The sequence below is a fragment of the Phoxinus phoxinus genome (genome assembly GCF_949152265.1).
Source record: "Phoxinus phoxinus genome assembly, chromosome: 19".
In the NCBI taxonomy this organism is placed as follows: Eukaryota; Metazoa; Chordata; class Actinopteri; order Cypriniformes; family Leuciscidae; genus Phoxinus; species Phoxinus phoxinus.
Window position 1 is genome coordinate 3,206,923 of NC_136894.1, and position 16,322 is coordinate 3,223,244.

Below are 16,322 nucleotides of genomic sequence, written 5' to 3' on the forward strand. Positions count from 1 at the left end.
CTCTCAGCTCTGCCAATCAGAGGTTTCCAGCTGTTGTGGGAAACCAAGCTTCCTTTACAGAATAAAGGTTGCCATGGAGACCAGCTCTATAAGTCTCTCTGACAGGTGGACACATGCACAGTCCCCACTCCCTATTCAACCCAATCCTCACAGATGTGCAATATAAAAACATGCACATATAGAAACTATATATGCACAAATCCATTCCATATTCATTAGAAATATCCGCGTTTCAGTGATGCCACCATGTGCATGTTTTGGACAGAGCAACACGCGCGTTCCTGGCGTGCGCCATGAATAATCGCGCCTGTCACAACATAAACATCTTCGCGTCACCGTCGCGCGCACAGCGCGAGCCCAAAGACTTGCGCCAACGCGCCACTGCATTGCCCACACTGGACAGGAGATCAGTTCAATAAAAAAAAACTTCTTAATTGGCATGTCTTATTAATGCCAATGCTACATAACATTTTATATTGTAGCTATATTGAAATCATGCATTTTTTTTCTGTCACTGATGCTTTGGCATCTTTAATACTGTATATGTAAAACAATCATGCCAATAAAGCACTTCTAAATGAAACATTGAGAGACACTGGAGGCTGAATAATTAGCCAGACTAATCAAAAGTGCAGTCATTGGCGGCGCGCGCGGCTGTCGTCTGCCCATAATAATCACCCCGCGCATTCATGCCGTCAGTCAACATAGACTTATGATCAGTATTCCTCAGTCAATGGGCACAGCATTTATAGCGACACGTTCCCAAATATACGTAATCAAACGGTCAATTTTCTTTCACATACCAACGAATCTCTTACATTGTCCACGCATTTTATCGCACAAAAAATGGACGTGCCAGAAATATTTAATATTGGCAACCTGCAGCTAATTATATGTCTGATGTAGAGCGGAACGTAGGTGAGTGTAATCTATGTACATATGGAGTGTGTGTGCGCGCGCGCTGAATGCGAGTGACCTATCGCGAGCTCAATGAATGGCAGCGATGAGGTTAATAAAAATTCCTTCAATAGAAAACACAAACCCTCGTGAAATGCGCCGCGGCGCAGGGGAAGACTATGCAAATTTTGTGTGTGAAGCCAGACGCGCGCACTCACCGGGAGGCGACGAGCTCCGCTGCTGCAGCTGTGATGCTCGAGCTCCTCGCGCGCTCCTCAGGCTCCTCGCGACTCGAGCACACACCGTTCCGTGACATGCAACATCCTAAAAGCAGAGGCTGTCTGAATGGGGGGTGGGAAAAAAACTACTATGCATGAATGACGGGGTTTTTAGTCATCTCGGTCCTCTGTCTTGCGACGCCAACAAGGCTGTTCAGCATCTGGTTTAAAAAAAAATAAAAAAAAAAAGAAAGAAAAAGAAAACAGAAAAAAAACGAAGAGAACAAGAAAAAAAAATCGCGTGTTTTTGTCACCACGTCGGATATTAAAAAAACAAACTAAAATTGTAGTAAGAGAGTACCGCAGTTTCTCACAGGAGCGCGCCGGGAGTGCAGCGAGCGCGAGATGTTGGAATGAGCCGTTCTGCGCCGTTTCTCGCCCTCTGCAAACCAACTCCGAGGAATCTAGTCAGAGAGGGCTGTAGACGTGCCTTGTCGATGGGGGCATCCGGGCCTCCGTAGATTCTTGTGTCTAGGTTTTTTTCTCCTCCTCTGGAGGACTCTGGGTACTGAAGTTCTGCTCGTCGTGACTTCATTCTCTCTCTCTCTCTCTCTCTCTCTCTCTCTCTCTCTCTCTCTCTCTCTCTCTCTCTCTCTATCTCTCACACACACACTCACTGTCTGTGTTGCATCAAATAACACTCAGACAGTGTAACGGGGGCTCTGAAGAAATGCAATTAGATCTGCCTACGTGACACAAATGCACTTTTGAGATCCATATGCACATTTCATCTAGAGTGCACAGAAGATATTTCCCCCAAATGAGAGGTGACATTAACTTAACACTGTGAGGTCAACGTGAGTTTGCATTGTGCAAACTGCTTTGAATGCTTAATAGGAGACAGTTCACCTACATCATTCATGTCGTACCAAAAACCTGTATATGAACACATAAGATATTTTGGTAAAAAGAAAATTGGTATGGATGGGCTAAAAAATACATTTGTTAATGTTAATGTCATTTAAATGTTTGGGTGAACTATCCCTTTAAGAAATTGTAAATGAATGTAATCACTCTGGAAGCTTATAATTTTTAGTAAAAAGGCATAGAAACTGTGAACATGTAGCCTATGATTAAAAACAGATTTAGAAACTAAGGAAGTCTCAAAAGAATATAGTTCACCCAAAAATGAATCACGTCAGCCTCATGTTGTTGCACGGCTTTCTTTCTTCATGGAACACCGACAGAGAAGTCATAATGACAGACTCACTCAGGTACAATGAAAGTGAACAATGTCCATCACTAACATTATACCCGACGACTTCTTTTGTGCAGGGAAGAAAGTAAGTTACAGTTTTTTTGGAACAACTTGCTAATTCATTTTGCGGTGAACTATCTCTTTAAAAACTGAAAGATGTTCTATAATGACTGAACACAATATATAATGTCTTTGATATGAACTGTGGGCTGTGAATAATATATTGGCTGAATCTATTAGAGACTGTCAAAGATCACAGTCCAATAGTTTCTCTGCTCTGCCCTCCAGTAATTGAATTTCCCTCTAATTTTCTTCCATGTTCTGAGATCTTTCAACATTCCCTTCACAATTTAAGAGAAATGTATAGCTATATTATTTGGCTATTATACGCAGGCTGCTGTAACATCGCACTGTGTGACTGTTTTATTTGAGTGCATTGATGCAGTTGTGCTGGTCCTAGAGCAATTCTTTGTCGTTCTGATCATTGCATTACTGGCTCATACACGATATTTTGATACAGGGAAAATTAGCTTTATATTATGTTTTATTTTAAAAAGCAAATCTTTGTATGTCTCCATAAAATGGGTAAATAAAATTACTCACAAAAAAGGAGAAAAATAAAGTGTTTACTAACAGATAGGAAATTTAAAAGAAGAAAAAACAGCCTGAAATCTAAAACCACAGATTGCAATAACAAATTCTGCCCAAAAGAAAGTCAACCTACAATAATCTGAATTATCTGAAGCTCCTCCACCTATATTCCTTTTCTTATTACATTTTTATAAACAGGGACAAATGCCAAAACGTGCTAGAAATTAATCATCAACAACACACACACACACACACACACACACACACACACACACACACACACACACACACACACACACACACACACACACACACACACACACACACACACACAGGCCTGCAGAATAGCTCTCTGCTGCAGCAAAATTGCAGATGCAACAAGCTGTTTAATTTATAAATGTGAAAATCAAATCTGCAGCAAGAACAAAGTGCCAGCTCAGTGCAGGTACAGAATGTACCGTCATGACTACAAACCCCAGCAGGATAATTAATAAACCAATACAGCATACTAAAAACCCTGCACACCTCCCAGTCTGCACACTATGGTTCTTCTGCCATCTTGTGGACAGCAAAGTGGAGAGCAAACTGCAGCTGTGAGCAATCGAGCGTGTGTTTCTCTTCGACGCACTTGCTGCACCATTCCTGATCAACTGAGAATCACGATCTGTTTAAAAGAGAGATTACACAATTCTCCTACGATTCTGAATAGGACAGACACCTAAACAAAATAACGTCATTTGTCAGGTTCTGACAAAATGTTATTTGCTGCAGACGCAGTCCATTTAAACAAACAACATTTTTTAATTAATTATTAAACAAAAAAAATTGAAAGAATGATTCAAATGGCTGCATCCGAAACCACACTTCCCTTCTATATAGTAGGCAAAAAACAGTGTGTGACAAAATTAGTATGTCCAAGTCCGAATTCAAAGTAGGCCTACTCATAAAAGAGTCAGAAAAAAGTACCCAGATGACCTGCTACTTCCGGTCAGACTATGAAGTGTGCATACGATGGACACTTTTCTATCCCATGAGGCCACGGGAGAGGATTTGTGAATGACAGTGACGCAACTGATGCTGAAGGTCACATGACAATGACAACATGGCGAATGTAGTCTACTTCCAGATTATGTTCATACTACACACACTCATACTATATACTAAGTACTTCCTCAAGAGTATATGATTTCATGTATACACAGCCTATGAATGAGCGTTTTTAAAGGAATCTCTTGAATGAATGATTCATGCCAATCCATTCAGTCACTTGTCGCCACCTACTGGTGTAACAATATAATTGATACAATATTTATAGACCTTATTCACAGCAGCACCATCTTTGGGGATGAAAGCAAGGCTGCGAGGGGTAGACATATCTCTTCAGGTGGTTGTATCGTTATAATGCATTTTTGGATTGTTCTGCAAAAATATCTTTCCAAGAAATTTCGGTAGACAAAAAAACACCCGACAATTTGAGCTGTGGGAAATTATAAATGATCTAGGAGCTTTATAGCCTACTGTGGATACCATTAAAACACTATGGCTGCGTCCGAAATCACATACTTCCCTACTATATAGTAGGCGAAAACCTGTAAGTAACAAAAGTAGTAGGCTATGTCGAATTCACAGTTCTCATAAAAGAGTCGTCAAAAAGTACCCGGATGACCTGCTACTTCCGGTGAGACTCTGAAGTGTGCATACGATGGACACTTTACTATCCCATGAGGCCACGGGAGAGGATTTGTGAATGACAGTGAAGCGACGCAACTGACGCCGTAGGTCACATGATAATGACAAGATGGCGAATGTAGTACGTCCGGATTACATTCATAACATAGCACATACCTTTTTAGCGGTCGAGAAGTAATTACTTATTCAGAATAAGTACATACTCAAGAGAATATGTGATTTCAGACAGCCTATGAATCAGCATTTTAAATTAATCTCTTGAATAAATTATTCAATGACAAATCCATTCAGTCATTTGTCACCACCTACTGGCTAACGATTGCTACTGTAGACATCAGTGTTTATCCGACATACAGGTGACACTCGAATAATTTTTTAGATCGTGCAAAAGTTATTTTCTTTCAGTAATTCAACTTAAAAGGTGAAACTAATATATTATATTCATTACAAGCAATCATAGATACATAACATCACTCATTACATGCAAAGTGAGATATTTCAAGATATTTGTTATAATTTTGATTATGGCTTACAGATTATGAAAACCTTTTCACAATATTCTAATTTTGAGGGTTTTCATAAGCTGTAAGCCATAATCATCAAAATTATAACAAAAAAAGGCTTGAAATATCTCACTTTGCATGTAATGAGTCTATATAATATATTAGTTGCACCTTTAAAGTTGAATTACTGAAATAAATGAACTTTTGCACGATATTAAATTTTTTCTGAGTTTCACCTGTATAAGCCTTCATCCAAGCACTTTGAATTATTGTTTCATACATATTAACGATAACTGCTCTAGACAGCCGAATCCTTGTCATTCAGGAATAAGATGGCGTGGGTGTTTGTATCGAGATCTATTACTGATCAAAAGTGCAGCTGTAATGTGAAAGCTTCCTGCAAAAGTGTGTGAGTGTGTGTGGACGTCAAGTAAAAGAAGCATGTTCAGACACATGGGTTCAGTTCAGTAAGCTCAGTATAATAAAATGGCACGAACATTACATAACTGTAATACACATTCTTCACTTCAGGAATACAGTAAGAATATCACGGACCCTGAATAAAGGCACAGGTTTGATATCCACTTAAATTATAAACCAAATCACAGAGATATGATGTAAAATACAGAGTAAAATGCAGGAAACAAAACAATAAAAACAGTAGTTTTCCTTCTCGTTTTAAAGGACAGCTCTGAAGGAAGTCTTTTTCAATGCTGACGTCAATACTGCGTCTTTAAAGTCACCATAAAACAACAGAACTGCTCTTTATATAAGATAATACAAGACTTTTAGACTTCGAAATTAAACAAAAAGGATTATTATAAAGCAATAACATGACTGGATAAATGAACACGGCCTAGAGAAACAAAAGCAAGAGCATTTCAAACTGTTTGGAGATGGACACACAATCACCTCTGTAATTTCAAGATTTCATTTTTGACTTCTGCATATCAAGACCTTTGCATTTAGTTTCCTTTTTTGGCAAAAAAGAAAAAGAAGGACTGCATTGTCACATTCAAAAATGCTCATTCAGGAGCTGGCATTCATATTCACCACACAAACATACCTCCGAAAAATCTCAGATATCCGGATTACTGCCGAATGTCCAGTAGAGATTTTCTGTTTTATATCAGAGCAAAATCTTCTGTTGTCCAGAATAACTCATTAGAAATTACTTGAATCGTCTATAAGAGACAGAGCATTCAAATAGCAGGTATTAATATGATTAAATAAGTAATTATTTGCTATTGCCCAAGCAAAAATATGTAATAAGCTGAATGAATATGTGCTGTCATATTTATAGGCCTGGTTTCACAGACAGGGTTTAGATTAAGCCAGGATTAGGCCTTAGTTCAATTAGGACATTAAAGTAGCTTTTATAAACGTGCCTTAGGTAAAAAAGCATTACTGATGTGCATCTCGAGACAAAACAATGGCACTGACATGTTTTAAGACATGCTTTCAGTTAAAACACCTCAAACATGCATTTTAGTCTCGGCTTAAGCCTTGTCTGTGAAACCAAACCAGGGGTTAAAGTGAAAAAAGAACCAACATTAACATTGCCCATTGTTATTACTTCAAGAAAAGTGACCCATCTTGCTGTTTGAGAGCAGGATCTTGGAAAGCATGTTTAGTTTGAAGCTCTCTCGCTACACCACAAGATGAGAGATTGCATGTTCAGAGCCTGTGGTTGAGGTGCCGTGCATCAGTGCAGCAGTTTCTGGAGGTATTGTGATAGAAAGTAAATATATTGAGCTAATGCAGCAGTATCACAGGTTCTCTCCAGGCTGGTATTGGGGTTCAGTGGCAGTAAAGTAGTCCTCCAGGAAGCCCTGCAGGTACTCGAAGGTGTGTCTCTCGTCCGGGTCCTTCCTCCAGCACTGGACCATCAGCTCGTGCAGTGAAGCCGGGCAGCCCTGCGGACTCGGCATGCGATACCCACGCTCCACCTGCTCCAGCACCTCTCGGTTGTTCATCCCTGCACACAATCATGCACAGAGAGAGAGAATTACACAGGCGAAACTCAAAAAAATTTGAATATGGTGCAAAAGTTCATTTATTTCAGTAATTCAACTTAAAAGGTGAAACTAATATATTATATAGACTCATTACATGCAAAGTGAGATATTTCAAGCCTTTATTTGTTATAATTTTGATGATTATGGCTTACAGCTTATGAAAACCTTTTCACAATATTATAATTTTGAATTTGGGGTTTTCATAATTTTCCATAATCATCAAAATTATAACAAATAAAGGCTTGAAATAACTTGCGTAACTTTCTGCTTTCAAATTCGCCTTGAGGGCTGTAAACGATTAATCGAATCCAAAATAAAAGTTTGTGTTTACATAATATATGTGTGTATTGTGTATGATTATTTTTTATATATAAATACACACACATGCATGTATATATTTGAGAAATATTTGCACTTATATACTGCATATATATTTTTATATGATTTATATTATATATAAATATAACTATTTTATATATAAATAACACATTTTTCTTAAATGTATACATGGATGTGTGTGTATTTATATATACAAAATAATCATACACAATACACACATATATTATGTAAACACAAACTTTTATTTTGGATTCGATCAATCACGATTAATCGTTTACAGCCCTACAAAAGTGGGTAAAAGTGTGTACTCTTGTAGGGTGAAAGAAAAGTACATACTATTGAGTGTGTAGCAGAAGCTTTGTGATATACTATCACGTCATAAATTTATGTTGCATAGTTATGCACATCCTGTCACCGTAAACTGGCCTGTCAATCATCTTGTCACAGTTAACATCCTCCACATCTCATTTAATTCAATCTTCTACCGTATTGGAGAGAAAAGAAGTGGCGGCATGTTGATCTGCCAATTATCACTGGTCTTTCTTTCATGCGGAGAACCTTTATTTGTGCATAGTGATGCATTTAAAAGTTAAATTGATCTTTATAAAAAATATATATATAATATACCACGGATAACATTGCATAAATATTTTTATCAGGTTAAATATTTATTATTAATCACTCAAACCCCTTTATCTAAACCGCTCTACTTAACCGGTGGTTGTGCACATCTGCCATGTTTTTAATCATTTTTGTGTTTGTAGTTCTGAATCAAACTTTCTATTCATCAAAGAATTCTGAAAAAATTAATTTAGGATCATGTGACACTGAAGACTGGAGTAATGATGCTGAAAATTCAGCTTTGCAACAAAGGAATACATTTTTTATTGACTTTATATGACTTTTTCAGTTTTTGAAATGTTTTTAACAAAAGCTTTTTATAACTAAATATTTGTTTAAAAACACTACTATATAAATACACTGGGTGACATTGTTGGAAAAATTCTTTCAAAAAACAAAAACACAAAAAAACCCAGCAAAGTTAACAGGATTTGTAAAAATTCCCAATTATTTTAGCTCATTCTGCCAGTGTACAAAAGCAAAAAAACAAATAAAGATAATCGGCAACCGCCGGTGTGTATAAACGCACCTGGGTAAGGCACTCGGCCCTTGGTGATGAGCTCAGTCAACAGGATGCCAAAAGACCACACGTCTGATTTGATGGTGAATTTCCCATACAGAGCCGCCTCTGGAGCGGTCCACTTTATCGGAAACTTTGCTCCTGTAATATCAGGATTGAGACGATCAGTTCAGCACACATTTAATAATGATTAGACTAAATGGAAAGCTTCGCACCAAAGGACTGAGATGCAAGCAGCCCAAACTGGAGAAATGAAAGATGAAAATTGTACTGCAGTAAAATGAGTATCAGAACAAAATGAGCAGGAATGATATTGAGTGAAGGGCAAAGAAGAGATAAAAACAACATCTGATAGTATCAAATAAAGGATGAAATTCAAGATCAAGTTTAGATCATAGATTGTCAGTGACCTTGTCTAGCTGTGTACTCATTGTCCTCAATGAGTCTGGCCAGTCCAAAGTCTGCAATCTTACAGACCAGACCCTCTCCGACCAGGATATTGGCAGCTCTCAGGTCTCTGTGGATGTAGTTCATCCGCTCAATATACGCCATGCCCCCAGCGATCTAGAAGAAAGAAAGCACTTTCATCACAATACTTAAGTGAGTTTGATATTAGTTTTAGGGTGTGTTCACACTTGTAGTTCGGTTCTCTTGCTTCTTTTGGTCCGGACCAAAAAAGCAAATGATACATTTAGTCCTGGTTTGCTTAGCGTTCACACTGTCATTTTAAACACAGAACCTAAAGACAGAGAAAAAGGCCTTTATGACGTATATTTTGCGACCGAACTTATAAACATCCTAAAGAATGCTGTGCGCTGGGCTGAATGCGGACATATGATGGGATTTTACCAGCTGAGAACTCGAGAAGAGCTTATTAAATGTCTCAGGATGTGTTCACACTTGTAGTTCGGTTCGTTTGGTACAGACCCTCCCCCCATTTAAAAAAATATATTTAGTCCTGGTCTGCTTAGCGTTCACACTGGCATTTTAACACCGAAGCTAAAGATACTGAACCTAAAGGCATAAGGATATGTTCACAACCGAAATGGTTGTCTTTTATTATGTATATTTCAAACAAGCAAAACAATGCTATGTTCTGGGATAAATGCGCTTGTATATGCGTAGTAGGGATGCACAGATCCGATACTGACATATTTGCCGGATCAGGTATCGGTCAGACGAGGCCGATCCAAATCCGATATTGTGCGTATACTATTCTGTGTTATTGTTAAGCCTCACAAAAGGCACAAAAACATTATAAAGCACCATAAAGTTTTCGTGCACTATATTATAAGTGTTCTGAAGCCATTATATAGTATAATGTGAGATAGAAATGAACATACAAGTCATTAAATTCAAGATCGCTTAAACTTTTCCCTCCGCTGCGGCTGTCAATCATTCAGCATTCAAACAGCGCGTCGCGTTCGGTTACGAGTCAACACGATGAAACTCTCTCAAGATGATTCACTGTTACTATTATTATACTTGATCTGTAGTTTCGCATAAAACAACTTTATCTTGCTGGACTTTATTGCTGTAACTTAATCATGTCACTTTCTACCGGGAGTCTGTTAGATCAGAACACTAGAGTCAGAGCGCTATAATTGTTCTGCACGCGCACAGTAACTGAAATTTAAAACTGTTAAAAGAAAAGGCTCAATAAACGATTGCATAGATAGATACTGTATAATACACTACGCTCAGAGGTGGACAAAGTACACAACTTCCTTACTTGAGTAAAAGTACAGATACTACTGGTCAAATATTACTCTGTTACAAGTAAAAGCTGTAAAGACCAATTTTTACAGAAGTACTCGTTTTTAAAAGTACTTAAGTATAAAAGTAAATGTCAATGCATTGTTTTATCTTTGTTGCATGTAATACTTACAGTACCTTATGCCTCTGAATCTATGCCTACCCTCATATCAATATCACATTTATCTCTATAACACAGTTCCAGTCGTGGGATTGAATAAGTCACTCAATAACGTCCACAATGGTTTCGGACACACAAAGGACTGTTCCCAGTTTTTTGGCTTTTAGTATGAATATGTTACTGTTATCTATAAGCTAGTGTGCTCCAAGACAATGACTAAATGCGCATTTAGAAGACCAAACGCAACGTTGAAAATTAAAATCAGGTTGATGTCAGAATTCAGTGTCAGATTGACGTTAATCTCCAACGTTGGACAGACGTTGTATTGTGGTTGAAAATCGGTTGACGTCAGAAACCAACATCACTCGAGTTCTGACGTCAACCAGACTTTCATTTACAACCAAAATGCAACACAAATCATCCCTGACGTTACTACGTTCTACTCGAGGAGCTTGACAGAAATGTAGTGGAGTAAAAAGTACAATATTTGTCTTTCAAATGTAGTGAAGGTAAAGTAAAAAGTTTCCATAAAAAATAATACTCAAGTAAAGTGCAGATACTCAAAAAGTGTACTTAAGTACAGTACTCAAGTAAATGTACTTTGTTACTGTCCACCTCTGCGCATCAATATGTCTTTCCTTTGTGCTTTGAACTTTTCAATGCAGACTCGAAGCGCTGTGACTCCATGCTTCAAGCACGCGCGTATTGGAGCCTTTCATATCATAATAAAGTGACGCAACGATTATTAATAGCCTTTCTTGTTCTGTTCTATCTATCATATGTTGCTGCCTCATTAAACCGCTGTGCTATACATTTCAAACATGTCGCAATTTTATAGTAGGCTATATATAAAATAATTTATCTTTTTGATTTTTGTTATCTGGTTTTTCATGAATGTATTTTACAATAATACAAAGAGCAATGTGTAACGTTTGACCAGATTTAGTGTTACACTTATTGTCTCTTATTTGTTCCCCACTAAATGTTTTTTTTTACTAAATGTTCAGATTTTATACAATTATTGTGCACCCGTGATTTTTCTAGACTAGATTTTACAGCTGAATTAGCCACTAATCTAGTTTATAATAGCAGTTCGGTCATAGATTATGATCATATTTGTTGTTTTTCTTTATAATGAAGTTGTCTGTATTAAGTAGATTGTGTTTAACACACAAAAGAGTGATTATCAGTTCAACACACAGAGTTATAGAAATTCTACTTGCTTTTTAAAAAAAACTGTGCTGGTATCAGTCGATACTCAGAATTTTTGGTATCGGATCGTATTGATTGATTCTGAAAAAAGTGGATTGTTGCATCCCTAATGCGTAGCTTCATATGATGCTATTTTGACTAGCTGAGAACTCGTGAAGAGCTTATAAAATGTGTAAAGGAGTCAAAACAGCATCAGAAATCCCTCCGTCACACACATGAACGAAGATCTGCAGCGATGAGGCGAACTGTGATGGACAACACCGCGACTATGACGAGAAAAAAACAGATATGCTTGAGCAATCTGTCCTTTTAAGGGTCACATCTTGTGGCATCATGAACCGTTTTTGGTCCATTTGCATGTCTTTGGTCTGTGTTGCATTGTGTTTCAGCGTCTCGGTCCACTTGTTGGGTGTCACCAGGGTTCAGATGACAGCGTTCACACTTAATCAAATGAACCGCACTAACAGAGCAATCGCATCAGTTCATTTTAATCTAACCAAACCTGCCACATGTTCTCAATAAAGACATGCTCTCAAAAATACAAAGAAAGATACATTTTAGATCTTGACACATTTGTTTTTCAAGGCATCTTATTTTTATTATCCAAAGGTTCAAGGGTGATTAACCCTGTACCAAACGACTGAGATATCTGTGTGTCTTATCACCAGTGCTGTACATTTCATGCTAATACTTAACTGATCCAGGATCTGAAGATCTATTATGGCTTGATATGATGCCATATATAGAAATGGGAAATGCAAAGAATGCTGCACGGTTTTGATCCAATAAACTGACTGAGAAGTGATTCATCTGAGAATCCCACTACATAGGTCAAGCTGGTTTTTTTATTTATTCACTAGACCGAACACCAGCTTCTTGGTTCCAACTTTAACCATTTAACACTAAGTTGCTCCAGGAAGACTGTCCCAGTAATGGATAATGAATGTTTGATAGATATTTGTTGACTGATAAGAAGCTTTACCTGTGCTGCCATGTCCACGAGTTGAGGCAATTTTAGATTTCTGCCATCTCCGTCTTTCAAAAAGTCCAACAAGCTTCCTAAACAGAAGCATCAAAGAAATGTTGATGTGTGTGTAACTGTATATATATATTTATTAATCGTTTAAAATATTTAAATAATATAAAAACATACATTATTATCAATCAAAAGTTGGGGATTTTTTTTTTACATTTTCAGCAAGGATGCTTAAAATCATGACAGTAAAGACATTTGTAATGTTACAAAAGAATTTGATTTTAAATAAATACTGTTGTTCTGAACTTTCTATACATCATAGAACCCTGGAACGTTTTCCAAAAAAATATTTAGCAGTTTTCAACACTGATAATAAATGTTTCTTGAGCAGCAAATCTGCATATTAGACTGATTTCTGAAGGATCATGTGACACTGAAGATGCTGAAAATTCAGCTTTGCATCACAGGAATAAATTACATTTTACAATATATTACAATAGAAACCAGTTATTTTAAATTGTAATAATATTTCACAATATAACAGTTTTTACTGTATTTTTTAATCAAACAAAAGCAACTTTGGTGTGCATAAGAGACTTCTTTCAAAAACATTACCAAACTTACCGACCCCAAACTTTTGAATGGTAGTGCATATAAACATGTTGACACATTCTCATAACTGTATATACCTTGAGTCATGAACTCTGTGATGATGTAGATGGGCTCCTCGGACACCACAGCATACAGCTGGACCAGTTTATCATGCCGGAGCCTCTTCATGATCTGGGCCTCGTCCAGGAAAGCCTCCGGAGACATGGTGCCTGGCTTCAGGGTTTTCACTGCAACTTTAGTTGTGCCATTCCACATGCCTACACATAGACATGGTGTCAGACACGGCCGGATGAAGCGTTTGAACATGGCAATGTTTAGGGGATGAGAGAAGGGGTAGGGAGAAACAGATGTAGAGGCATCTGGGAATACGGCCACACACCAAAGCAACAGGAAGCTGGGATTACTGCAGACTACTGGAAAAGAGCAGATTTTTTTTTTTTTTTTTTTTAATGCAATGTTTGTCGAATGTGCTGTTGCATTTTTAATGTCACAATGAACATTGACACTGCACTAAAATGCTATTGCATTTGAGGATTAGCTGACAATTCAGGACTATAGACTGATGCTTGGCAAAGCAGGGTCAATCACAGCATTTGTGCTTTATGCATTTTGGATATTCAGCATTGTGAATGGCCCACAGAAGGACACCTTTCCATGTTCACTTGTCATTATGATTGCATTTGCCAATGCAAAGGTCTGGACTGAAATAGACAGTGTGCATGGAAAAACGTGCTAAAGTGCCAAAGACTGATGCATCCTTTGGGAACGCTGGCTGTAGCTTTAGCAAATGCTGACATGGACATCGACACCGTCGTATCCGTCTCACCCATCCAGACGTCGCCAAAACAACCCTGACCCAACTTTCTGTTGAGCTGCAGCGTATCCCGGGCGATCTCCCAGGCGTCCCGCCCTAAACCCAGTGTTTGGGGCGTGGCATTTGGACAGGATTTAGTCAAGTAGCAACATAAACCATCATTACTACCTGTTAGGAGTGTTGAAAGAGAGAGAGGGGGGGGGGTGGGGGGGGGGGGTGGAGAAGGAGGGAAACAGGGTGGCATGCATTGTTAGAAGGACCAGAGAGAGAGAACAAAAACAGCACAGCCTTACGGTATTTCCCTGACATCCACTCTTTCATCTACACAGGTCCTTGCAATTTTTTTAAATGTGACTTTCTTTCTTCAATTGGAACGTAAAGGAAGATATTTTGAGAAATGTCTATTTTTTTGTTTGTTTTTCAAAAAAAATAAAAAATAATCAAGGGTAACAAACTGTTTGGTTACCGACGTTATTCAAAATCTTCTTTTGTGTTTTGCAGAAGAAAGAAAATGATTCAATTCGATGGTTGTGAGTACGGTAAATGACAACAATTTTTATTTTTGGCTGAACGATCTCTTTAAAAGGTACAATGTGTAACGTTTTATGTTCAAAACGAACAAAATGTAACTAATGAGTCAATACATCATCAATCCTTCTTCCAAAGCGTTGTTTTATTACGCCTGTTATAAGTTGTTTATATTTTAGACCAGTCGGGATGGTTTGCGCTGGACATTGCGTACATAAAATAAAATAAAAGTAAAGCGAAGATGGTCCTTTTATTACTAACACGAGTATTTTATTGAACAGATAAGTTGCCATATTTCGTTGATTGTAAAGCATCATCTATTGTGAAGGCTCAATTCATTATGGTTGTTGTAGCGCTGTGCTGAAATTTATAGTCAAGGAAGTATCATGTCTAATAATGTGTAAAGCAACAGTAACGTCTTCAGCTTGAAATCTTTTCCATCTAAACTGGTTATATCTTTTAAGTAGTAGTGAATGTTTTATGAACAGTAGGATAACCATATTCATCCGCACAGCCGAAGCAAAACCAAAAACAATGTTCTTCCATAAAACGCATGCAGTTTTGTTTTTTATCTGCTAGAGGGCCTAAAGTTACATATTGTACCTTTGAGAAATCAAATGTAATATTTTTGCAAGGCACTGTACCACAGGCAGGGTGAGCAAGGTGTGCGAGGTTTGTTCCCTTCCTCCTGCAACATGCTTTTTGTGGTTCCTACCCATCCACACTTCACCAAACTGGCCATTGCCCAGTTTCTTAATGAGCTGAAGTGACTCCCTGGGAATCTCCCAAACATCCTTAGTCTTCACTGACAGGTCAGCCAGTTTAGGCATGCCCCGCCTACAGCTGCCAATCAGACGGCAGCACAGCCCTGCTGCACGCTCTGAAGAACAGGGCACGGAGAAAAAGAAAGACATGGATAGAAACGAGAGGAGACAGCAGGCTATAGCAAGCTATATTAAACAAACATTTACAAATACACAAATCAGATTAAAGAAGGAATCACAAGCACATATGCATGAAAAACCTGCATGATACATGTTCACTCAGCAGAGGGCGCCAGGCAGCATTATGCTAAAGATGTGATAGATTATAAGTATTATTATCTTAAACTATTCTCTAATATAATAATATATTTACTTTTAATAATATATTTATAATATTAAATCATATATTTCTATAATTACTATGTTTTATTTTTGTAATTTATCATTTATTTATTAAGGTATTTCTAATGTAATAATAACTGCAATTAATTACTTGATAATTTACAATGAAACAATTGACTGTTTTAACATTAATAATTTGTGATAGTGTTTGTACTGTCTCACTTCAATAAATACCTGACTGTTCAAAGGTTTGGGGTCCGTAAGTTTTTTAATGTTTTAAAAAAAAAGAAGTCTCTTCTGCTCTCCAAAGGTGCATTTATTTGATCAAAAATACAATAAAATCAGTAATATTGTGAAATATTATTACAACTTAAAATAGCGGTTTTCTATGTGAATATAAATGTAAATTGTAATTTATTCCTGTGATGCAAAGCTGAATTTGCAGCATAATTTCTCCACTCTTCAGTGTCACATGATTAACAATGTAAAAGCATTTACTGACAGTTTTGATCAATTTAATGCACCCTTGTTAAATAAAATAAAT

At 37.5% G+C, this 16,322-nt stretch overlaps 2 protein-coding genes across 18 annotated transcripts in view; both read right to left on the minus strand.

Annotated features, from left to right (window-relative positions):
* ahdc1 (AT hook, DNA binding motif, containing 1) overlaps positions 1-1,581 on the minus strand; it is a 25,352-nt gene extending 23,771 nt beyond the window's left edge. The window contains exon 1 of the mRNA XM_079590455.1: positions 1,116-1,581. The gene's annotated coding sequence lies outside the window, so the exon portion shown is untranslated. The remainder of the gene's footprint in view (positions 1-1,115) is intronic.
* A 4,033-nt stretch (positions 1,582-5,614) lies between these two features.
* yrk (Yes-related kinase) overlaps positions 5,615-16,322 on the minus strand; it is a 33,366-nt gene continuing 22,658 nt past the window's right edge. For 9 of the 17 annotated variants that reach the window (XM_079590957.1, XM_079590966.1, XM_079590967.1 and 6 more), the window contains 6 exons: positions 15,388-15,552; positions 13,408-13,587; positions 12,725-12,801; positions 9,065-9,218; positions 8,664-8,795; positions 5,615-7,134 (listed from right to left, as the gene is read on the minus strand). In XM_079590957.1, coding sequence (XP_079447083.1) covers positions 6,926-7,134; positions 8,664-8,795; positions 9,065-9,218; positions 12,725-12,801; positions 13,408-13,587; positions 15,388-15,552 — 917 coding nt within the window. In that variant the 3' untranslated portion in view covers positions 5,615-6,925. Of the gene's footprint in view, positions 7,135-8,663; positions 8,796-9,064; positions 9,219-12,724; positions 12,802-13,407; positions 13,588-14,156; positions 14,313-15,387; positions 15,553-16,322 lie in introns of all 17 variants that reach the window. The other 8 variants (XM_079590958.1, XM_079590959.1, XM_079590960.1 and 5 more) reach the window with 2 other exon arrangements.